The 25285-nt window shown below is 40.0% G+C and overlaps 1 protein-coding gene across 1 annotated transcript; it reads left to right on the top strand.

Moving 5' to 3' along the window:
* The first annotated feature begins 916 nt into the window (after positions 1 to 916).
* On the top strand, positions 917 to 24397 carry GUCA1C (guanylate cyclase activator 1C). Its single transcript, XM_009637433.1, has 4 exons — positions 917 to 1108; positions 19412 to 19561; positions 21108 to 21195; positions 24267 to 24397. Exons 1-4 carry the CDS (start codon positions 917 to 919, stop codon positions 24395 to 24397), a joined length of 561 nt encoding a protein of 186 aa, XP_009635728.1.
* Positions 24398 to 25285: the final 888 nt, after the last annotated feature.

Below are 25285 nucleotides of genomic sequence, written 5' to 3'. Positions count from 1 at the left end.
TCTTACTGTTTCAGAATTACATAAATCAGGACATATTCCTAGTTCTTTTTACCTTAAGATAATATGAAAAGTATTTATCATATGCTCAGTTTAGATAGGATGCTAAGTGAAATTTAAAGTACGTACTCTTAATTGGAGAGTCATGAAGTCAACTTCAGTTAAAAAGTCCCCTTCCTGAATTTCACTAGCTCTGATTTATAGCCTTTCTTCAGGTTGTGATGTGTGAATTTCACCAGTTTTTGTATCTCAATAACCTGATGTTTCCTGTGAGGGATTATCAGAACATTTATTTTCAATGCTAATGTTATGATACTGTATGGTCTGTTTATACATTATCTTCCTTCAGCTGGATGAACGCTTACTGGCACACACCAGAGTTGTCATATACATCATTAGTATTTTGCAGGATTTAACATTTTCCCTGTTTTCCAAGGAGCTCAATGCAAAGCCCTCCAAACAAAGCACAGCAACACCATTTCACAGTCTGGGAGGCATTCAAAGTCATCTTAGCCAGCACATTTTTAGTGCAAAGCATTTTAAGTTTAGCGAGTACCAAGGCTGCAAACCTAACATAGGATCTTGCGCAATGTGAGCATACATTTCATGTTTTGTCTTCAAAAGAGCCCCTGCAGAAGTAGGCTGGGAACCTGTGTCGGGGTGTTGAGATACCTCTGGCCAGAGAGAAGCCCGCAACTACTGACAAGCCTCCTCGTGTTCAAACAGGTGACAAAGGAAGATCCTGCGGAGTTTCTATTTTTGCCTAACCTAGATCTGCAGGGATCATTAAGAGGTTTATGGTAGCCTTACAGCTCCTGGTTTGTTGGTGAATTCTAGCTGGAGGTGAGCCAAAGAACACAGGAGCACTGCAAGAAGGCAAATACTGTGGTGTGGGTAGAGAGGAAGGGCAGACAGTGCTATGGGTGCCGGGGAATCAGCTGATGATTTTGCTGCGATAGAAAACAGTAAATGGTACCAGAAATTTATGAACCATTGCCCCTCTGGGCAACTCACCCTCTATGAGTTTAAGACAATACTGGGTCTGCCTGATATGGACCCTCAGGCAAACAAGTATATTGAGCAGGTGTTTCACATATTTGACAAGAATCAGGTAAGAAATTTTCTTGGACTATTTTCGTCATGAAATGTATGTGTTAGCATGAACAGTAGTTGACTTTGGTCTAGTGATACCAAAGAAGAAGCGTTAGGTAACCAGGAATTGGGGGGGTTCTCATTAATTTCCAGCAGCTGTGCAGCATTACTTAAACTGAGAAAACTGGATTTGTTGGACTCTTTTTTTTTTTTCAATGTCATTTAGGTTGTTTAAGAGAAGACCTCTTAAAAAATCTACTAAACAAGTTTGATTCCTTGTAGGTCGGACAAGAGTCTTAAAACCCTCACATTCCCCCCTTTCACTACGGGAAGGCTTTCTGAATATTTCTGTCTTCACCCTCCTCTTAAAAAAATATTTTCCCCACTATTTCCAAAGCGAAGTCTCTTCAGATCTATTGCATTTTTGGACAGTTAAAATGAATCTAATTGGATTTTTCTTTATTTTATTACCACTATTTTTATTCTTATTTGGAAAGTTTGTAAAAGAGTAATATAGCTAGTTTTACTTCCCTACTCACCTCTTTAAAAAAGCAACTTTTAAAGCTGAGCGGTGGAAGGAAGGTAGACTTGAATTATTGCATAGATCAGAAATCAGAAGACCATATTACTACTTCTAAAAGATAAATAGAAAGAACCAAGAAATGCAGTGGAAAGAGTACAGTCAAAAAAACAGAAATAGGCAGAAATAAGGTAAGTAGATACCAGCCTTCCAGGAGGGGAGAGATAAGTGAAATGTAAAACAAAAAGTCAAGTTAACAAAATTAAGGCGCAAGTATAAGGAGATGGAAATAGATGTTTAAAGAATGGAAGGAGGAAACAGTGTCTCATCCCTTCTTACATTAACTGAAACCCTTGTAGAACTGAAACACAAGCTGTGGAGAAAAAGTGTTGGAAAGATAGTTAAAAATCTTAGCAAGAGATTCATTTTCCATCCGAAGCAGGGCTCATACTTGGGCAAAAACAACATATGGGAATAAATGTGGTAGTTTTTGCATCTGCAGTAAAAGGGAGAAAAAGAGGCTGGCAATGTCAGCCACAAGATCCAGCCCCTCAGGGTGTCTCTCCACAGGGCCTGCCTCTCCCATTGGCCAAAAAAACCCACTTGGACAGGAATTACAAGACAGAAATACCACCATGCTCTTTAGCAACCGCAACACGCCCTTGTCTTGCTAATGGCTGCCACTAGGAGATGCAAGCTGCACAGATTCTGCTTGGTTTGGGAAAGACTTCAGGCACCAAGAAGGAGAACATCTCCGGTCAAAACAACAGTACCTAATTAGGGAACACAGCCTCTCCTTTAATTAAACGTTTACTGATGTCTCTCTCTATTGGCTCGGGTTTCCCTCTTCCAAAATGCTTATCTCGGTGGATTTTATTGCTGGTGGGAAAAGAAGGGGAAAAAAAAAAATGCTTTAGTATCCAAAGTTCCTCCAAATAGCTGTGCTGTGTAGGCAGATAAAAACAGGAAGCTAGGATTTAGAGTTGTTTAAGGATCTATATTTAACATTATTAATTGTAAAAATCCAATTTGCCTAAGCTGAAATCCTTCATGAAAACAGCCTGTGGCATCAAAATGTCATGGGGGTGGGGGTTAATTCAGAGATATTACCCTTAACACAAAGATTTGGGGGACTTTGAGAAGTGTTCAAGCCTTCTTACTCGTCTGCCACATTTGAAAGTATGTGATATTAAACTTAATGATGTCCTTGTGGAAAGAGCTGTAGCAGAGCCCATTAAGAGTATGGGAGTCCTTCTCAAAAATTGACCTGATCCTGTAAGATATTGATTGCTCTCTGGCTTAAGTTGGGCTGGAAGGGGGGATTGCTATTTTTCACGAGGCACTCAGCACCTCATAGGGCTGTGCTCTTTAACTCCACCATGTGATTATAAATGAAAAGGATACATCAGTGGGAGTGCCTTGCTCCTGCATCTCAAACGTCCTATATTTTTACACTGGTATTTATAGCTCCAAACTTGGCTGTGCTATAGTAATGCTCCTGAGCCACTCATCTCCTTGTATAGAAGCTAATTAGTACAGAAGCATTATTGGTACCTGACCTTAGGAAGGAATCCTTGGAAGGAATTCAGCTCCTGAAAGCTTTAAAATAAAAAGCAGGACTACAGCGCTGACCAACAGCAAGGAATCTTGTATTTAATACACTTATCAGACCACGTTGATTCTTGTTAAAGGAGGTACTGTAGAAAATTCCTCTTCCGCTCAGGTTCTGTCATGAGGCTGGTGACCAAAATTCTGTGTTTTAGCTGGGTACCCATGCTGACAGAGGGGGGAATAGGATGCAACTGCACACAAATAAAAGATATCACACGGCACATTCCTGACAAGAAGTGCCTCAAGGAGGAATCCTAAAGGCTCTGCCTTTAGAAAGGTTTAATCCACCTACAACAGAGAGAATGTAATAATGGGCATGCCTGTTTGTACTCTCAACCTTTCCATCCTTATTTACAGCATAAATTGTAGCTATTCCTTACAGTCCATCCAGGATTAGACTTTTACATGTTGATAATGGCTTGCACATAATTCAAAGTCAATGACTTTGAGGATCTCTTAATTTTTCTTTTTCTAATATGCATGTCTGTAGTCAGTGGGAGAGTCTGGATTTTCATGAACTATAATTTGAGCATGGTTTTCTTTACTTCTCCTTTAGCCACATTCTGAAATCCCATCTGGTTTAGAACTGGGCTTTAAAGGTAATCTCACAGGAGTACAGATAGTCACTGAATAAAAATAAAAACTTACACTCTAAAAGGTTAACCATGGCCACTTAAGTGAAGTATTTGTCTGAATTCTGGTCACGAGCAAGACTCTGAACCTGAGAGAGAGAAATGTGAATAGAAAAACAGCAGACACTTTCTGTGTAGTAACATGGGTGCCAAAGAATAGTTGCCAGGTGATGGCCCTGCCTCAGATCTGGACCATTGTTACAGCAAATTTATGAGACAATGCCCATCTGGGCAACTTAGTCTGCACAAATTCAAGAAACTCCTGGGTTTGCAAGGGCTGGATCCACAGGGAGATACATACATTAGACGAGTGTTTGATATCTTTGATCTGAAGCAGGTAAACCTTCTTTTTTTTATTTCTTTAATCTCATACTATTGCTTTGTTTGTGAGTTGTAGCCTGCAGGCTCCTCTTTGTGCTCTGCTCACAAAACTGTTGTTGTGGACAGAGGTGCCATTACGTGCGCTAGAGGTGAAGAAGTGGGACCATGCTTTGAGGGCTTTGAGTAGGATTCTTGTTAGTACTTTCCAGGGGCACTTAAAAAATGTCAAGGAACAATTCTGAAAATGAGATGTAATTTGCATTTCACTGGTTATTCTTCTACCCTTTGCTTGTCCTGCGCTTGTACGTAAACATATGAAAATGTTGGTATGCTCAAATATGAAGTTAATAAGTTTTTACAATGTTAGAGAGGAAAATAGGGTCTGCACTTTGATGATGAAGTGCAGCATAAACAGATTTGTTCACAGTACTGTATTGAACCTGTGGCCAAGAAGAAAATGTAATTCAGATGAGGAGATTGCACACCATGCCCAAATTATAAGACCAAAGAGACTACCAAATGAAGAGGTGAAGCTGCTTCTTCGGGCTAATTTACACTCCCTGCTACTGCAATAACTGCTTGTGAATGCAGTCAGCTCTCCATAATGTAGATGGCTCCCAGACAGACAATATGTATTTTCCTTAGATGTACAGACAAGGTCAAAGCCATGGCCATCTGGTACTTGTGTGTAGAACCTTTCACTAGGTGTAGAAGACCTTAGACCATATGGTTGCGGAGGGAGAGGGCAAAAGACATCAGAGAATGTAACAACTGACAGACTGGCAGACAAGTGTGGGCTGTTTTCTAGGTCTGTCTTAAGCACTGCCTCATGCTCATGAGTTCCTGAAGCTGGCCACCTTGAGCCCTCCGCTCATTGCAATGCTGGAGTGTCCGAGGGCACTGCCTGTCAGCATGTGCTTTAAAGATTTGTGAAATCTTCAGATATGTGAGACCTTCAGATTCTGGATTAATGTAAAAGTGAGGAGAGTGGAATAAAAGCAGGCTTCAGAAAGAGCACTTGCTCACCTCTAGTTGCTGTGGCAGTGGCCAGACACACTTAAAACAAAATGGAAAACCTATGCTAATCATTGCTTTTCTACCTGGTGTTTCAGAGTTCTGTCACCCTGCTCTGCAGGTTATCATCACTCTCGTGTATGAAGCAGTCAAGTTGCCAGATACCAAAGCAACTTTTCCTGTAAGAAGTAGGGGACAGATACTTGGGGGAACTTAACATGTGTGTTTTAAACAGAGAGGGACAATATGTATAGTGTGGAGGACAGCAAGGCAGGAGGAGCTTCGCCAGGATCATCAGCTGGAGAACATGCTGTCTTTTCAGCATGGCTTTCAGGATGACCATCCTGAAAGATCTCAGCTGCTTCACCTGTGTGACTGAACTTCCTCTTTTATCAGGAATTTTCTTGCTGCATTGTTATGAACTTTACCTTATCATTATCTTCATCTTCCTCAGATGAACCAAAATGAATCAAGGCCAAAGAATAGAAAAACAGGGTAATGGCCAGGAATTCAGTCTCACAGAAAAACTGCTTCATCACCCATCATATTGCTAACCATCACACCTTTCAGGAACACATCCTTTGGGGGGCAGCAGGGTATGGCTGTATAGTCAATACAAGAAAAAGCATCTCCCCCTACTGTCTTCTCCCATGTCTGTCTTGTAATGCTTGGGGTCACAGATACCAGACCAACACGGGGTGGCCTGCTTGATTACAGCAAACTGGGTGGGTTGGAACAGCAGTCCCTCCACTAGAGAAGGCCATCTGTGTCCAGCACCAGCACCTTACCATGTGCCAAACAGGGACTGGGCCACTCAAGCAGAGCAAATCTACACATTTGCCAGCCTTCACAGGTAAGGTCTTTTGCAAACTATCACATGCATGGCCATTGACAGAAATCGTGATCCTTGAACTCCTCTTGGAGAGTCTTAGCATAGCACTTCTTCCAGTCACTATAGATATTGGGTCTTTTTTCAGGTGTTTTATACCTAGGTTTGCTGAAAATTTCAGCGTGCTTTGTAATGTGGACTTGATCTGTAGTTACAGCAAGCTTCCAAGCTAAAAGAAAAATGAGGGGGGAAAAAAACCCAGAAAGCAAAGTAGAGGATGGGGTATTAAACAATACAGCAGCTGGAGTGTACCAAAGCTCAGAAATCTATGCTGATCATTAGCCTGTGAGCATTTGTAAAGATATGTTCGGTATTGAGAGGATCAGCCTTGCTAGGGAAGGAAGTCAGACAAACAAAACTAAACCTGGCTTATTTGAGACCGGCAGAGATTTTTAATCAGAATAAAAATGGAAAGGAACAATTTAAGATGTAAGATTTATATCCTGAGCCCACAACAACTTTTTACACAGCTCTACGGATTTGTTGTATCTTAATCTCTATTCAGTATAAGGATTGCACTTCTGTTACCATACAGTCTTTGTTTCTTTTTTGATCACTGTTAACAGCAGTCTTTTTTTTTCAGAAGTCTAATTATATATTTTTTTCCTTTATTACCAAGACTAATGACCACTATTTTTAAGGTATACTTTTAGAAATAAGAGGCATTAATCAAACACTTCTCAAGTACATGGCAATGATGCTTTTTATGTGGTTAAGATGGGAATAAAGTGGCAACAGAACAGCCTCTCAGGGCAGGAGAAAGGAACGTTGTATGTTATCGATGAGGTATAATAAGAGGATCTCCTTATTCCACATACTCACTTTTTGTCCTATAGCCTTTCTACAGCTTTTTCTGCTCCCTGGGGTTTTTGGCAGAAATGTAGGCTTTGAAAAGTGCTTTTAGTTAAGTACAGATGTGTGACCAGTGGTCAATGGGTGGCTGAGTGGGAGTATCACACTGTGGGCTCTGAAATGGCAGCTATGATTGATTGTACAAATAAGGGGTCATTATCTTTCTATATTGTGTAGAACATTTAGGCACTGTGCAATATTAAACAGATGATAATCTTTCATCTCCAAGCCACAGAAGTTAATGGAAGCAAGTGGTTGCACACATAACGCATGAATACAGAAATAATTTGGTCATTTGAGTTTTTGCTTACATTCAGTTTCCTCCAGTAGTATGGCAGCTCCTCAGGTTTGCAGATCAAAACCTGAGTTCCTTTGCTATTGTATTCTTGTCTGGTTGTTGCTTTCTAATAAAGGGGCCATTATCCCAGTGAGTGGTGAAGTATACAAAACTTCCTGATAGAAATTATTTCCTTTCACTTTATATTACCCTTTATATAAAAGTGCTGTTTAGCTAGACAGCTAGCAAACTTGAACCTTCTCCAATGTTTCCCCCAGCTGACTTTTATAGATATGAGCTGATTTTTTTTTTTCTCTTATCTAACTTCTTGTGGACAGACAACACCATGGTTTAATAGTGGGGCTTTTACAGTTTAAAATTGTTATGACTTCTATTGCTGAAGTTTATACATAAAAGCATGTAGTTTGGGGACTAGTTTACAGTTGATCTAAATCTAAAGAAACTAATTCTGGAAAACTTAAGTCATTTAATAAGGTCTTCTACTCTCAGCATAAAATGTGTTTCTCATGTAGGCCTCTGTTTTCTCATAAATAGGATCATAGCTCATAAAGCTGTGCTGAACTGTTAGGCCTGAGATTAATCTACAATTCCAATTATAGCAGCCTAATGCTCCTTCAGTTAAGTTGGGGTCGCCCATGCTTGGAGGTACTCTACCATAGAATAAGAAGATAAAACACTCTTAAAAGGTGCATAGACTTTCTCCTATGTGTTTCATATACGCCCAGTTTAAAACCTCTAGCAGGTAAGGTGTGGAATATTAACATCAAAGGATGCCAATGGGACTTGGGGTGGTGGTAATTACACTTATGAATTGCATTTCAGCTCCTCGTTAGCCTTGTTGCTTCCAGCTGAAGTCTGTTACAGACATCCTTCTCCTACTTAGATTTTCCATCTTAAAAAAACAACTTGCCCCTAAACTGGAAACAGTTAAAAGAGAATTATGGTGGTGTGGTAGTTTTTTTGACAATTTGTGATAGATTGAAAGCCTAGTCGAAGCTTGTTTCACTCAAGTCATCCGTACAAATACCAACAGGAATTCTGTTGCAAGCCAAACCTTATCTTTCCCTGGATTTCTTTAGGTTGGAGATAATAGAGTAGTTTAGTTCCCCACTCATGGAAATAACTATGGTCAGTGGACATACGACAGGGAAGGGTACATCTTCACAGCACAACTCGATGTCATGTAGAGATTGAGGTTACCTCTGGACTTGGCAGCAGGCAGACCACGTAAGCTCAGAGCATTGCATTAAGTTCCTGTGCCAAAGAAGCAATGCTACTGTGGCTGTATGGCTTCTTGGACTCAAGTCATCTTGCACATTTATACGCGGCAGAGCATAGTACCATACAGGCATTCACACCTCTGGCTCAAGAGAGTAGACCTGTTCAATGCATAAAAGCTGTTTCCAGTCAGTGCCTGTTTCAGCTGGAGATTAGTGACATGGGCTATGTCCTAAAAGCTTTCTTCTCATGAGTTTGCTAAATAAATGCTAACTATTTCTGGTGTGTCTTGTGCAGACCACCAGCTGTTTCTTAATTAGATGACCTTATACACTAAGCATGCAGATGTCTTTAATTTTTCCGTGTTTCTTAAAAACAAGGGTTCTATGTCAAGACTCTTCATCCTTTCCTTGACCTCTGTGGGATGCTATGCTAATAATTAAATAGCCAAACAAACAAATAAATAAACAGGCTAGTGAAGTTTGAAAGTTGTTCTTCATCATTCTTAGCTCCAGTGAAAAATAGAGATGCTGAACGTTCAGAACTGTAATTGCGAAGTTAACGTTCTTGAGATTATCACGAGGAGTGCAGGAGGTAGCATTTAAGCAAACATTTTATTCATGACTCATGCATTAACACCTGTAAGCATTATTTATACAATGGCATTGCCAGTACAATAAATGGTGAGTTTATCTTTTGCCACAGCTTGCCAATGAAAACTTTCAATAATAATGTTTTCATTAAAATACAAGTGCAACAGAGTTCATTTTTTAAAAGATTCCCTTTATTAGGTCATTATAGGGAAAAATTATCTCTGCCTTCTTCATCCTTTGTAACATAAAAATGAAAAAGCTGCAACCACACACAAGTAAGCTGAATTCCTCCTGCTTTTTTTATTCCCTCTGCATCTCAGTCCACGCATAACTGTCATGCAGTCCTAGTTCATGCAGTCTGCTGATTAATTTTAGAGAGGAAACAGTTACATTTATCTAAAATACTTCAGTAGTTACCAAGTATACTGATGTATATTTGGTTTTCTGTGAGAATATGTATCATATTTCAGAGATATTATATCCTTCAAAATGAGGTTACACCAATGTTAAAGGAGAGAGCATTATCTAGAAAAATAGTGTCAGGTGTATCCATAATACATTGCAAACGTTAGCTGCTCTTAAACAGAACTAAGGAAACATTCTATAGTCAGCACTGCTACTATTTTAACACTTATTCCAAAAAAAACCTTCTTTCTTTAAATCGGAAAGCCAGACCATTATCATCCACTTCCACTGGCTTGCATATAGGTTTTGCCACCATCAAAAATAAAAATTGAACACTGTAAGAACTGATTGATTGGGTTCTTTTGACCTGTGAAGGACAAAATTTGCATAGCCATTTAACATGTGAAGTGATGTACTGAAAATTGGATGCTGCTATTGTAGTTCTCTTATTGCTTATTTTGGCATTAATTGAAATGAGCTACAGGAATAAGTGTCTGTTGCTTTGTAAGAAAATCAGATTTTAAAAGGTAGAATATACCGTGAAGAGTAATAGGTATGTGGCACCAAAGGAAAATTATGCAAGTTCAAGGTTTTTCTGTTAACATTTTTTTAAAGCATTGGATAGTCCTCAGCAGAGAACAGTATTTTCTGCTACACTTCTTATGCAGATATAAAGTTGGCAGATGCAGAAAAATGGACACTCCACAGTAAAGACTTTAAGAAATCTTTAGATAAGGAGCCACCAGCTGATGTCAATCTTTCGTTATCTTTCTAGTTTGTGCTTTTTCATTGTATTTGGTCTGGCTGAGATAGAGTTAACTTTCCCTGTAGCAGTCGTCATAGTGCTGTACTTGGTATTGATGGTAGAAATGTGTTGATAACACATCTTTGTTTTGGTTACTGCCAAGCTCACCCAGCATCAAAGCTGTCTCTCCAACATTTCCTCCCCCCACCACTTCTCACCAGTAGGCTTGGGGTTGGCAAGATCTTGGGAATGGACGTAGCCAGGACAGCTGACCCAAACCAACCAAAGGGATATTCCATACCATATGATGTCCACTCAACAATAAAAATTAAGAGAAAGGAGAGGGAGTAGAAAGAATTCTTCCGTCAGAAGTAACAAAAATCTACAGCTCTTACTACCCGAAATATTCGGGCTTTTTGGAGTTGACATGTACATATACAAATCCTTTTCCCATTAGTTTTGGGCACAATTCAACAAAAGCAACAAAAACAACAAAGCCAAATCATTTACTTCTCCTTCATCTGGAGTAATGTTGCATAAAATGATCTCAAATGTAAAGTAACTAGCCTGATTACTGTAAATAAGGAGGAGGTTAAATTATGCTTTGCTATGTTCAAGGCAGTGTAGTTATATCACTTTGGTCAGCATGCTTAAGTGCCTTTGGAAGGTACTGTAACCTTATAAAAAATTCCATGGAATAGAAACTACATTCTATGAATATTTCACCTGATTCCATGAAACGCTACTACATCTATTTATAGACTGTCTTAAAGAAAGTCTTTGTTCTACTTTTTAACTACCTCCAGAATTTTTTTACATCTAATTTTATGTATTGATTCCAAAAATGAATCTATTACTCTGTAAGGACTTCCCACAATTATTGGTGCAATTTCACAATCTTAATTTTGGTTTCTTGTGGTTTGGTACAGGGTTTACTGCTGTGATAGTATTAGCTTATGCTATAATAATGTGTCATTACCAGCTAAAAGCCTAGGTTAACATTATCATTAAAATCATCACTTGCTTAATGTCAGTGCAGTTGAATTCTTGACTATAGGAATTGATGGTGCAAGATATGATCTAAAGTTTTAGACCAGAGGCAATTCCCCAGTAGTGGCACAGCACCATCAAGCGTAGAAGGCTGATTGTTTACATGGGATATTAAAGTGAGGTCTGTCTCAGTTTTCTGTTACAGCATTTCAGAATTCAGTGGCCTTTTTTTTTTTTTTTTTTTTGCATTTATAGAATCATAGAATGTTTGGGGTTGGAAGGGACCCCTAGAGGTCATCTAGTCCAACCCCCCTGCAGTGAGCAGGGACACCTTTAACTAGATAAGGGTGCTCAGAGCCCCATCCAACCTGGTCTTGAATGTTTCCAAAAGGGTAATCTGAATGTCCAATAAATTTTCTGGTTAAAAACAAAATTTCAAAATATTCATGTAGGCAAGAGCTATTTAGTAATATTCCGGTAGAATTTTCCTCTTATCACAGTCTTGATGCTTAGCTGGGCTGGATTAAGCAGTGCGATGGGGCAGCGGTACTCACAGGGCACACCACGGAGTGTCCCCACCTCATCGAACAGCCTTTTCCTTGCCGTCTGTGCACAGCATGCCCAGGCTCACTGCATTTGCAGTAGAGATTTGCTGCACTTGGGCAGTAGGTCCATCACACTGTAGAGCACGTCTGGATCAAAGACACGGTTTGTGTGCAGTGCAAGGCCAGATGTACTGCATCCACCAGCGCTTTGGCACCTGGCTGTCAGGAGTCCCCTTTCACACTAGGACCCAGCATCTGACTCCACAGGTTAAGACAGCCCAACCCATAGGTCCTGTATGAAGCTGTAATGCCAACCACATTGCACAAGGGACCTAGGAAAAATGAATTGTACTGGATGTATTGGATGTAAAAATGTATTGGACACAGATATGAGTGGCAAGAAGTACTGACAATAAAACTTAAGCACTTAGAGTGATTAAGCACTTAAGCACTTGGTCAAGCGATTCTTTGGCTTAACGTTTTTTCCTTGTTTTTTTCTTTTACATGGATTAAATTTCCATCGCATACGTTTTTACTGAATGTCCTGCAGAAAAAAATGTAGCAAAACTCAATGTGAGTCAGTATAGGAAAGGAGGAATATGAAAGAAAGATGAAGTTCAATTTTATTTAAAAATAATCTTCATCGTCTACAGTCTTCCATAGAGTTGTGCTACCTGAGATCCTACACTCCTTGACTGTTTTTAAAACAAAAGAAAGGGTTTAGAGTTGTTTCCTCCGCAGTTACTCAGTGACCAGCATTGCACATCAAACTGAAGCAATTACACTTTTCTAACAACTGAGTAGGGTTTCTTTTAAAACTTTAAGTGTAAACAAATTATTGCATACTCTGCAGCTTTCACTGAGCTTAAAAAGCACTTGGAGCATATTACTACCATTACCAGCTAACATTGTAATTTTGTCACATTATGTGAACAGGCAATGAAGATTAACTTTATACAATTAATCATAATTACTTTTAAATACTACTTGTTAAATTACAATGTAGATAAATGGGAAAGTAATTTTAATGAGAAACAGTTCACAAATCTGCTTCTTTTATTTAAAGAAATGTTAAGTATTTTTTTAAAGTGCAACTTTCTTTTTTTCTATTTATTTACTTATTAATTATGAATAGAGCAGTTAGAGGCTACTCCAGGTTTACATTTTCTTCTTTTTTCCCCTTTATCATTTAAGTGTTGCTTTGAAACATCTGAAGCTATGCAATCATGATTCACACATTTGTTGGTGACAGTGATGTTGGTGAACCATACTTTGGAAATAATAATTGCAGAAAAAATGCAGCAGAAATGTGATAATCTATTTTAACTAAGTTGGCTGAAAACTCATGTAATGACAATAAATTGGTAACTGTTTGCTTGTGACGAAACACGATCTATAATATCTCATTTTTTATGGAAATAAAAAATGCCTACTAGGTAAAGAAGGTAGCGAGTATTAACTACTTCTTTCCCTGAGGTCCTTTATCTGATAACAGTGAGTAGTTCAGGGAGTGATAGTATATGTGTGCAACTTTTAGGAGCCTTCTTGCACACATCCCTTGAGACATTAATTCCTTAAAACATTATCTAGGCACACCCAAGATGATCTGCCAAACAGAGCATCTATTGCATGTTTTCAAAGTGCTTTTCCTGGAGGTTTGTCCTGCTACATTCTTGGTTTGTCAAATGAGAAAATTTGCTTGAATTGTCAGCAAGAAGTTTGATGAAAAATGTGTTATGTGGTCATCGCTGTGTTTTTCAGTTTTCTCTCTCTTGACTATTGCTTTCAGATGGGACAGATGCTCCTAAAAGCATAGGCTCAAAATTAGAGGTGTAGAAAGCTGAACCCCACCATCCAGGAGATGATGACAGGGGGTTAGGTCCTTGACCACATGCTCCTTCAGTACAGCCCTCCAGGGCACCGCTGTGCCTTGCTGCAGGCTGAGCACAGGACCCAGCCCGATGCCTTAGAGATTTCCCTGTCTCCCTGCTTCTCTAGTAATCTTGAAAGAAAACAGTGAGTGATGGCAGGGAGTTGTGGGGTAGTTGTTAATTTTAAAGAAATAAAAGTGTTTGTCACCTTAACATTTTGGATTTCACCAGGTTTTACCAGGGTAGACTATACAAGCCTGAGTGCCAGGACACAGTTGGCTCTGCATTTTCAACTCCTCTAACACAAAGGTCCTGGGATTTTCTAAGTCCCCAAATCTTGCAGATCCTCTTGATCTGAGCAAAGCAGAACCTTGTATAACAGGCTACTTAATACAGCCTCATCTCTTTATGTAACAGTGGGTATGCAACTATCACAAAACCACTTAATGATCTGCAGCTCCTAATTCCCTGCTTCATTCTTCATCCTTATCTAACAGCCTTTGCTTGACAAGAGTCTCCCCCCACCCCGTGACAAATGCCAGCTTTGTTTACTTAGGACGCTGGTGATTCTGGCCACAGGCTGCAGGGGATCTGGAGCTCTCTCCAAGCGCCAAAATCCAATGGAATCATAGAATCATAGAACCATTTAGGTTGGAAAAGACCTTTAAGATCACTGAGTCCAACTGTTAACCTAACCCTGCCATCCCACCACTAAAACTTGTCCCTAAGCACCGCATCTGCCTGTCTTTTAAATACCTCCAGGGATGGGGACTCGACCACTTCCCTGGGCAGCCCGTTCCAATGCCTGACAGCCCTTTCAGTGAAGAGATTTTTCCTGATGTCCAACCTAAACCTGCCCTGGATGCGTCTTGAGGCCATTTCCCCTCATCCTATTGCCTGTTACTTGGGACAAGAAACCCACACCCACCTCACTACAACCTCATTTCAGGTGGTTGTAGAGGACAATACGGTCTCCCCTTGCCTCCTTTTTTCCAGACTAAACAACCCCAGTTCCCTCAGCCACTCCTCATAAGACCTGTGCTCCAGACCCTTCACCAGCTTCATTGCTCTCCTCTGGACATGTTCCAGACCCTAGGCATGTGTCAAAGTAACAGTCACAAGTAGCTCTGTGTTTCTTCAATAATGCATATGCAACCTTTGAGGAACAGTTGAAAGTCTTCAGAAGCAAAAAGAAAGCTAGGAAATGAGGGAAGATGAAATGGAGTGAAACGAATCCTCCTTTAGGTTCCTGAGGGCAGAGAAAGCAGTGCTATATTTGAAATGGAGTCTACAGCGAAAGAGAGAAGCACGTAAGACTAGCTATAAATTTCACAGTTATTCTGAGCCGTTGTAATCTGCTGTTTGACCTGTGCCTCCTCCCTCTGCCTTATGAGGTTTAAGTAGGATTCTGAAAGACAGGGGGTGGTGGGGAGGGAAGGTGGCCTAATGTCCTAAGCCCTAGGTTTGAAATACATAGGCCGTCTATATTTGCACACTTGTTAATTCTGATAAAGCCAGCTGAGCTATTCTCCTGGTGTCAGGTTGAGTTTAGAGATTTTTCAGGAGCAAATCTGAAAACAAGACACTGCTTGTCGTGTATAGACTCTTAAGAGAGTCCTCAGTATTCCAAGCAAAACGATGAGTTCACACATCATAGGGTTTTTGCGGGGACAGGAACCTGCCCTTTCCACATGCATAGCCATGGTGTGCTGTGGGAGACGGCTGGCTCGCTATCCCAGTAGCAGTGCATCTACACGGTTAGGTAAATCACGCTCGGGTAAGAGCTAGGCAGCCAAAATGTCAAATTCAGATCATTCTGGGCCAACCTTGAATTACCATGCTGTTTAAGATCAGCTGTGTATTCACATCCAACAAATCAATTATTTCCAATCTGTATTCAAATAGTTTGAAGCTGTGCGAGTTTTTTAAGGACCTGTGAAGATTAGCAATGCTATTCTGGGAAACGAAGGATAACGCCCTCCTACAGCTCCAGGGCTGGGGTATTAATTGCTGTTGTGTAACGCCAGGGTCCCTCACTGCCCGGCTTTGCCCTCGCAAGACACACATCCCTGTCCTCATCAAACAAATGTGAGCAGCCTCCAGCAACTGCACACAGGATGACGTTTTTGAAGCAAAGACATCTCATAAAAAGATAACGTTAAATTGCTTTCTCTTCAGGCCAGTAACTAACGAACAACTGAAACAGGGCTGGGGGCCTGGGCAAGGGCAGTCAGGGCTGGCGGTGCCCTCAGGGCCATGAGGTTCAGTTTTATATCATCAGCAAATTCTCCTTCCAGTTTTGGAGCCTTCTTTTGTCTTTGTTTTGCGAATCAAACTGTTCCAAGCGGCTTAAAAAAATCACTCATCAGTGAAAGTAAAACAAGTTACAAAACCACAGCATCAAAGGGCACAAACACATGCACAACCATAACGCATCCTTATGCTTCTAGTTCATCTGGTCAAGTCAGTAAGAGACTAAAAAAAAGCATATATTTTTATGAAGTCTGCTGTACTAAGCAGAAAGTCCAGAAGACTTTGGGGCATGTAAAAGAACCTTTGAACCCATTTTTTTGGTGTCTTTCCAGCCCACTCCTCAGAACCGCATTAGGAGATTTCTGCCCCCCTATTTTACACCATATCCAGAGGGGGTGCCCTGTGAACTTACCCCAGCTGGCTCTGTACGTGTGGGCAGGGAAGTGAGCTGGACTTCGCTCCTCCAGATGCCCATGGTATCCCAGTGTAATCACAGTACAGCCAAGGAAGGCACGGCCAGTGCCATACAGACACAGAAAGTAAGCCTTCACACACAAGAAATGCATCCTTCCATCCAAACCTGTCCCATATCCTAAGCTGCCAAGCAAGCAGGTTTCACCAGCATTAACTCCTTTTAATAAAAATATTAGAAATTTTCCCTTTGGAATAACAGAGTAAAGCAACCAGAAGTAAATTATTCATATCTTCCACCACTGGTAATAAGCTCTGCTTATTATGTTGCTGGGTTTATTTTTCATTTTATTATTATTTATTTTATTATTATTATGGTAGCCCTTGTTTGTGAATTACTGACTTCCTAATGAGCAACAGATACTTTTCCATGTGCGCTGCACAGAGTGAAGTTTTACAGAGCCTGGAGACATGTAAGGACCTACCTAGACACTTGTATTATGAATGGTTATAGAGCAGTTATAAATCAGCACGGCAGTATTCTTTTAATAACATAACATAACACAGTTATTGTATCGTTTGTTGTAGTCACAGAACCAAAGGATAATCTTCATAGCTTACTGTTATGATTTTTGTCATTATTTTATGTACCATTCTGAGGCCCCTGGATGACACTGTAAAAGGCGTAGTATTTCACTTTATCTGAGAAAGCTTTGGATATGTGTAACAAGACTGCAATAGCCTTCTGTATTGCGTAAATGTTTTCTTTTCTACCTACAATGTATGGGGTTTGGTGTCGAAAGGAAAAATAGCACTTTTCTCATCAATGCCGCAATGCTTATGGTTCCATATCATGCAGATAAACACGTCTGCCTTCTCAGTATTTCTATTCCTGATGCTCTGGCTGCTGAGGTTAACATGCCACCAGTGGCCTTTGCGTGTCTACAGAATGTGGCTGGGGCTTTACTGGCAACTACAATTTCTCTCAGGTGTTTTTCAGAGGTGGGGCTTTTGACCTTGGCCTTCAGTCCCTTCCTGCTTGGGGCAGCCCAAATGACGCACCACATCAGAATTACATACCCGAACACGTTAAGCTGTCTATTGCATTTTCTAAGCTTCTGACATTTTGTCAGAGCAACAACAGTGACACCAAGACGTAGGAAGAAAGCAAACAAAATACTATTTTCCAAAATCCAAAGTGAAATGTAAGGGAGAAAGAAGAAAATTAATCTTGTCATGGACATCCAGCAAGCCTAAAATTAATCTGTAGCTTCAATCAGTAGTATGAAATGCAATAAAAAAGCAGCAATGTGAAATGCATCTAACCACATTCTTAATAGATCTATCACATCAGATGATGGAAACTTAATCAGAAAAATAAACTTTGCCCTACAGTAAAATACTTGTTGAAGATGAGATGCTTCTTGAAATAACACTTGCAAAACTGAAATTCAAGCTTGTGTGCCAAAAAAGAAGCATAAAGTTTGTGGTACATGATGTGTCATTTTTTTGGTAAAGCATCTGCTTTTAATACTGGGCCTAATCTTGTTTGAAAACTACATGCGGTTACTGCCAAATTTCATTTAATCCCAAACAGTGGTTGAATAGTGTCTTTGCCTTTGCTGAGTTTGCTGTAATTGCAATTACAGTAAATCCAGCAACCACAGCAGAACCTGTGCAAAGAGACTGTGAAGCAATGGTCAGTCTGCACAAGTTATGCATGCAAAGTTTCTGAATGTACATTGAATCCAGCGGTTTTGAAAAATTGGATTTACCTCTTAAGTGCCACTCTGACAAACAGCCTTGCACAGAAATCAAAACAAGCACTACAAGTATGGCACCACACCTTTACAGGTCTTCTTTTCCTTTAGTCTAGTACAGTCTCAAGGGCAGACTAATGCCTGCTGGTTGCAAAACCTCAGTTTGCAAGACATGTGTTGATGTATGACAATAAAAATAAGTAACATGCTAAACCTGCTACATACTCATCCAACCTTCTCTTCTCAGTCACAGGCCATCTGAAACTCATGACAGTCTTTCCAAGGTTTTCCAAGCGATTGGATTCTGACCAATGTAAAGATCACAAGATTAAATTTACCAGCTGTTAATTCTTTTTATATGCGCATGAGAAACAGTTGGAGCAAGTACTCTCCAAATTCAGCAACTGTTTCTTCCATCCTCACCACATTTTTATAGAAACAGAGGAACTGTCACAGTGGTTTAGACCACCTGACCATGGAGGCCTGTCCTTGACAGGTTTCCATCACTAGCTTCAGAGAAGGAAGCAGAAAATATGGAATTAAATCAATCTGAAATGCTCTCTCCCGATGAATATCCCCCAATCCTCACTATTTATAAACTAGTTTATGACCTGAAGGCTTTATATCCCATGCAAAATATATTAGTCAAAGAGACCTGATGTTTATACGGAAAAAAAACAGTATCTGGAGCTCACATCAGGTTACTGGTTGCCACGTACAACGCTTACTACGTGATCTCTCAGATGAGTTACACCTGGAGCAGCTCTGGAAATCATCTGTAGTTTTGCAGTGCCCATATGAATATAAGCCACTCCGCCATAGACATCTCATTAGTACCAAACCAGATATCCCAGACTCCCCTTCTCCACATGTGGAAGTCTACCACAAAACTAGAGTACGGTTGGCCTTCTGGGCTGCCAGCGCACATTGCCGACGTGTTCTCAGCTTTTCATCCATCAGTACCCCCAGGTCCCTCTCATCTGTAGTTTTGCAGTGCCCATATGAATATAAGCCACTCCGCCATAGGCATCTCATTAGTACCAAACCAGATATCCCAGACTCCCCTTCTCCACATGTGGAAGTCTACCACAAAACTGTTTCTCTTCTCCTCAATGAATGTCAATAACGATTGCTCAGAACAGATTTGCCCATCACTCCTACTGCCCCCAGTTTTCAGGGAAGAACAAAACTGTCTGTGCTAATGCCCCTTCCTATAGGGCTTCCAGTTGAGTGCATCCTTTTTAAACACCACAGGAGATTTCTATGTTAAGGTGCTTTATAAATCAGTGTGTATTATAGTGAATTCAATGACCTGTTTCTGTGAAATTGCCAGAATGAACACAAAACCAATGTTGTTAAATAGGTGGTTTTTTTCCTCTCTCTCTCTCTCTCAGGATGGATTTATAGACTTCTTGGAGTTCATAGCTGCAATAAATTTGGTTATACGAGGGAAAATTGACCAAAAACTGAAATGGTATTTTAAGCTATATGATGCTGATGGAAACGGATGTATTGACAAAAAAGAACTATTAAGCATATTCACGGTAAGCAAGTTACAACCAATAGTAAGAGCATTTGGCATAGAGCATTGCCCCTGAAACAGTGGTTTCATCATGTGTTGTAAATGGATTGTCTATACTCTACCTAATGTTTTACAGTTGTAAAATCAGAATTGTTCTGGCTAGCAACGCTCCTGCCATTAGTTTCTTGCTTATTGAAGTGAACATATCTAAGCAGTATTTTACCTTAATCCGTAGTTCTGTCCCTACAGCTACGCAAACTTTGGACCAGCAGATCACTATCAACCATCAAAATTCCTTCCAGACAGCTAGGCACCCTCTCAGTGCCTTTTAACAGCCAAGTTATTTTATTTTAGTGTTTAAGGTGATTATATTGTAGTCAGTGATTCGAGCATTTCAGAAACCACTGCTTTACTCTTAGCACTACAACAAATTTAACTGTGGCAGGGGTACAACTTTCTTCTGAAGTCTGCATCAGGGTCAGACATATAAAACACCAAAAGTATCTGAATTATGAACTAGTAATACAAACAAGTTTATGTACCTATTTTTGTAAAATTCTTGCTGTATTTTTTAACTCGTTTGTGCAAAGATAAAGACAGTGATGGTCAAGAATTCCACATCAGTGCTGAATAGGTTTAACTTATGTTTTATTTAATGAGTTCTAAAATAATATCAGAAATACTGAAGGAAACAACTGGCACACACAGTTATCTTACACAACACAGTTCATCTCAAGATAATTCAGGTGTAGAAAAACAAACTCTATAGTATGCCCATTACAGAACGTATATGCATGTGTGTTTGTACATATATATGTATGTATTTTCCCAGTCACTTTCATATCATTGCGATATTGAGTCCAACTCTGTAAACATATGCTTGTTGCTTCTGGATCACTGGCTATTAACATATAAGCTCCTATTTTATTAAACCAAATGATCACCATAATGCAAAAATTACTCTCTCAGTGAACAGAACGCAATTTTGCAAAAATATTCACGTGTACCTTTTCTCCAAATAGTGGGTCCCTTTGCCACAGAAAAAGTAGAGGGGAGACTTCTGGTTTTCTTAATTTCTTTGGAGGACAAGTAAATTCTGCCAACTTGCAGGACTGCTGGTCTGACTTTATTTGTGATTACTAAGTTAAACATGTCTTAATAGAAAAATGACTTAGGCTTTCTCCTCATGTGCTTTCAGCTGTGAAAAATAATACTATATTTAAATCACACAGACAACAGGGCACTCTCCGAAGACACAGAACTCTCTAGGGCAAGATAAAAATGCTGGTGTGGAATCTAAAGTGTATCGCAGAGCAGAGGTGCCACATGGTTTCAGAAGACCTTCAGAGCTATGTAAATTAGTCTGTAATCTTCAGGCTGTGTTATGTTAATTAAATTTCCAGTCCTCATTACTGAAGATTTACTTGAAATAACTATTTATTTAGCGATTTTTGAAAGGGTTGGTGAACTAAAGAGCTGCATCGCAATTACTGCAGTTGCCAGTGTGTTGTTTTCACAACTTGATGGGAAAAAAAGTCTGAAAGAACTTTCTGCATTTCTGCCTTCAGGCTATCCAGGCTATTAATGGCTACACCAACATGTCTGCTGAAGAGTTCACAAACATGATATTTCAGAAGATAGATGTGAACAATGATGGTAAGAATCTCGGGTTTCTTGGCATTGGCAGGGATTTTCCCCCATAAGTAAGTATGGGATCAAGAGGGGAGTTGAACACACTACTGAAGAATTGACTGGTTTAGATGAACTGAAAGCCTGAATCTGTTCTTTACCCATATTACTTCAGCTTGACAGTGAAGTGTAAATCAGCTGACTCTGACTTAATTAGCTGACCTAGGAATTACATGTAGTGGGGGCTAAAACTTGGAGGTCTTGCACTGTTCATCAAAAATTCCCAGTACTCTGGTTGCACAGCGACACAAAAGTGTGATTGGGGTACTTTTTTAGTATATTTGCATTGGCTTAATCTATCTAAAATGGATAAGAAACCAATTAAGATGCATGGTTGCACAGGCTCTTAGCATGTCCTAAAGACTGGATGTTCCCTGAAGGCTGATCATTAACACATGCTAAGACACAAGCTACTGTTTTTTTCTCAAGATAGATAGATTAAGCCAATTGGACTTGCATTTGGAAACTAAAACTTTAATTCACTGCTTTGGAGTCACTGCTAATACAAAACTTGTCACAAGTGAATGTCTTCCCTCATACTTCTCATCATGAAGATCCTCCTTTCACTGGCAGTTACATTTTACATCAATTACTGCAATCACTGACAAATTAGGAATATTAGGAAAGCATTGCAGAGCAAAATCAGATCCCAGCCAGGAATTTTGAGCATTTTTTTGTTCATTTTTCTGTTCTTGTTTGGTGTGTTAAGTTTACTTCTAAAAAACCTGTTTGTGACACATAATCAGAGTATAAACAGTGATCTTGTGATGCATGTGAATAACTCGTAGAGGATTTTTTCCCCACCTGCTTGGCCCATCTTTTGGGTGAAGGCAAATTACCAAAGGACTTCAAATAATATATACTCATATTCTGGAATCTAATGCAAATTCTATGATTATTCATACTTTGGCCCCTGCTTTGACCATATGTTTACTGCAAGTAATAATTGTATCTGAGCTTAGACCATCAGCTGAAAAAATAACTTTTTTGGCTTACTTTTTAGAAATGAAATGCCAGAACATGAATTATTCAGAATTATCCTTCATAATAATTCCATTTCAAACTGCTTTCCATAGCTAGTTATTTTTTAAATAGCTGCAAAGCAGCCAGACTAGCTCCACCTGAGGAATGGGACAAATTTTACCAAGTTCAGCTTAAACTGTGCTACCTCCTTGTAGCTTCTTATTAAAGAAAAGGGTAAACAGACAAATAAATTGCAGTGTCATCACATTAAAATACAAGAAATAATCCCATGGCTGTAGGGAGCAATTCTCAAAACAAATCTCCTGATAGCTTTGAAATTTATTTTCATTAGCTCAAGGAAATCTGAGACCCATCACCGTCGCAGTGAGTCTGGCCATGCCAGTGTAACCACATCTCACTGGTAACTGCAGTGGTTTTTGTATGCTTGCACGCTGGTATTGGTACTTTGAAATATACAGCCTGGGATCAAGAGGAGGGAATTCAAGACCAGCTGACCTGCCTAAGCAGGAAAACGATGCAGCGTGTCCACCTGACGAGTCCAGGAACCCCACCCAACCAAAGACCTAGGTCAAAGGCAGGTCAGAGGGAAGGAGATAGGAAGTGGAGTGGCTGGGACAGGAGGAGAGATCAGAGGGAGTGCGTGGATGAGCAGCAAAGCAGGAGGATACAGACAAGTATACAGAGATGGCTTGTTCTGTCTCTGCTCCCAGGATGATTATAAAAAGGCATTGGGGTTGAAAGAGGAGGTGTGAACATCCTCTGGGCACTGCACACCAGCCCCTGGAGAGGGTCTTACTCCTCTCACTGAAGCCTAAAATGCAGGATTTCTGTGAAATGACATCTTTCCGCTTTAATAATCTGTATATGAGCCTGCTTGCCAGCTCAGTGAGGACCCATATGACTAAAGAGGAAGCAGCCTTCATTGCCCATGGGTAGAAAGCAGTTTGCATGTTTTTCAGATGCTGATCATTTTCATTTTTCACATCAGATGAAGTTTTCAAGATTGCCATGAACAAAAACTAAAACACAAAAAAACGCCGGGGAGTACTTAAATCCGAAAATAACCAAAAGTCACCGAGCTAAGCACTCACCAGAAATGCGTGCAACTTGAATTGCCGCTCCCCTGCACCCTCGGGCCCTAAGTCATCCAGCTATCTTCCTCTTTGCCGGGCCTCTTGTCACTTCTCATTTCAGTGAGAAATCAATTCATTGTTGTGATTTTAACAAGAAAATGTAAACCATTCTCAGAGGAAAGAATCAAGCTCTTCCTATTAAACCAAACTCTGTTTCCCCTTTCAGAGAAAAGCAGTAACATTGGAATAACTTCCAACTAGAGAATTGTGTACACTCCCATGTACCATGTGAGCAGACATATGCCTAGGACTGGCCTTTGCTGACAGGGAAGAGAGCAGGAAAAGAGGAAGAATGCTAAACAATATTCTTGCTCGTCAATTGAAGAGAATTTATAGCTGTCCCGCAACTTCCAAGGTATTACCTGATTTTGACATGAGCCCAAAAAATCACGCTCTAAATGACCATTTCAGTTGCTTGGAAGAATTTAGCTAATCAAACCATTTAACCACTTTTTTTACTACATTTTATAGTGGCTTTAAATAATCCTAGTAGTCAACCTAGGGAGTACGCCTGATAAGCCTCAGCAAATTATGCCCTAATCTCTGTTAAAACCAGCTATAAGATAAATTCCAGTTAGCTCAGTGAGAATTCGTCCCTACATCTAAACTCAACCTTGATACAAGTTTCATTAGCGCCCTTTTTCACACATTTCTGTCACCATAGATACTGAGCGCCCATAGTAGTCTTAGACTTCTGTGCAAGGTGTGTTTGATCTCTTAACAAAAAAAAAAAAGCAAGTCTGAGTTCTAGGATCTGATGGGAAGTGGGAAAAAATTAGAAAATGTTCTGCCTGCATTTGCCTATCAGCAGAGAATGGGGAACCTTCCTGAGGGGTTCAATCTGGCATGAATGGCCTTTTGTTGGGCTGAGAGTGGTTGCTGGGTTCCTTGGTTCCTAAGCAGTATCTGATTTCCTTTTAGGGGAACTGACTTTAGAAGAATTTATCACTGGTGTGGAAAAAGACAAGGACCTAATGGAATTGATTACGAAGAGTTTTGACCTTTCCAACGTACTCAAAATCATACAGAGTGGCAGGAGACACAGCATCTGAAGGATCCAGTGACAGATGTGGCACCTGTGTCATCATTTCAAGGAAGATAACATTTGATACATCCGGAGAGCTTGATGTCGCCAAAGCCTGCCCAGGCAATACCGCGCAGCCTGCTCCAGGAGTAACAATTTTCACTATTGACTCCGTATCTCTCCTTTTCTCTTTTCTTTCCCTTGTTAATGACTGTGGCAGCCACAGAACACAAACCTTTGCCCACATATAACAGAAAAGCTATTTGATGCAGTCCAAATAACTTATTTAGTCTCTATGAACACTGTTCAGAATAATCAATAAAACAATCAAAATAACGTAAAATGCAGCCTTTCTAGAAGATGCAGAGTTAATAAACTTCTTCTTTTAAGTATGGGCTCTTTAACCTACTATCTAAAGCGTGGACATAAACTTGTAGGTAGGACTGGGTTCTACCCGGATCAATTAAGAATAAGCCTGGTTTGCATTAACTTAACATTTGCTCTAATAGGTACTCAAAATTGGAGTAGGTTCTCTGGGAAACACCTCTGTCAGCTTAATATTCCCGAGATGTGCGTCCTCCTTAACAAGCTGTCTACCACTCCTGATTTTATTACATCTGTAAATTAAAATAGTGTGATGTTTTGATGGTTTTGGCAGGGTTCAGCTACTGTTCTTTCAAATTAACCTTTTACAGAAAGCCCTGGAATGAAATTTTGTTATCTTTGTAGAGTAAAATTAGAAGTTCAAAGAATAGCTAAAACCAAATCATTTTGCAAGCACTGTGTTTTCCCAGAGATTTGTGTCCTTTGACCTGTATGTCCTCCTTTTCAAAACAATTCGTTTGCACTGGGCTCTTTGCCACGGCTGCACAAGACAAAAGTTAAGAGGTATCGTGACTAGTTCCTGCTGCTGAGA

The sequence above is a fragment of the Egretta garzetta genome, unplaced genomic scaffold, assembly GCF_000687185.1.
Source record: "Egretta garzetta isolate BGI_Z169 unplaced genomic scaffold, ASM68718v1 scaffold554, whole genome shotgun sequence".
In the NCBI taxonomy this organism is placed as follows: domain Eukaryota; kingdom Metazoa; phylum Chordata; class Aves; order Pelecaniformes; family Ardeidae; genus Egretta; species Egretta garzetta.
Note: the sequence above shows the minus strand (reverse complement) of the source record. Positions and strands in the feature narration are given on the sequence as shown.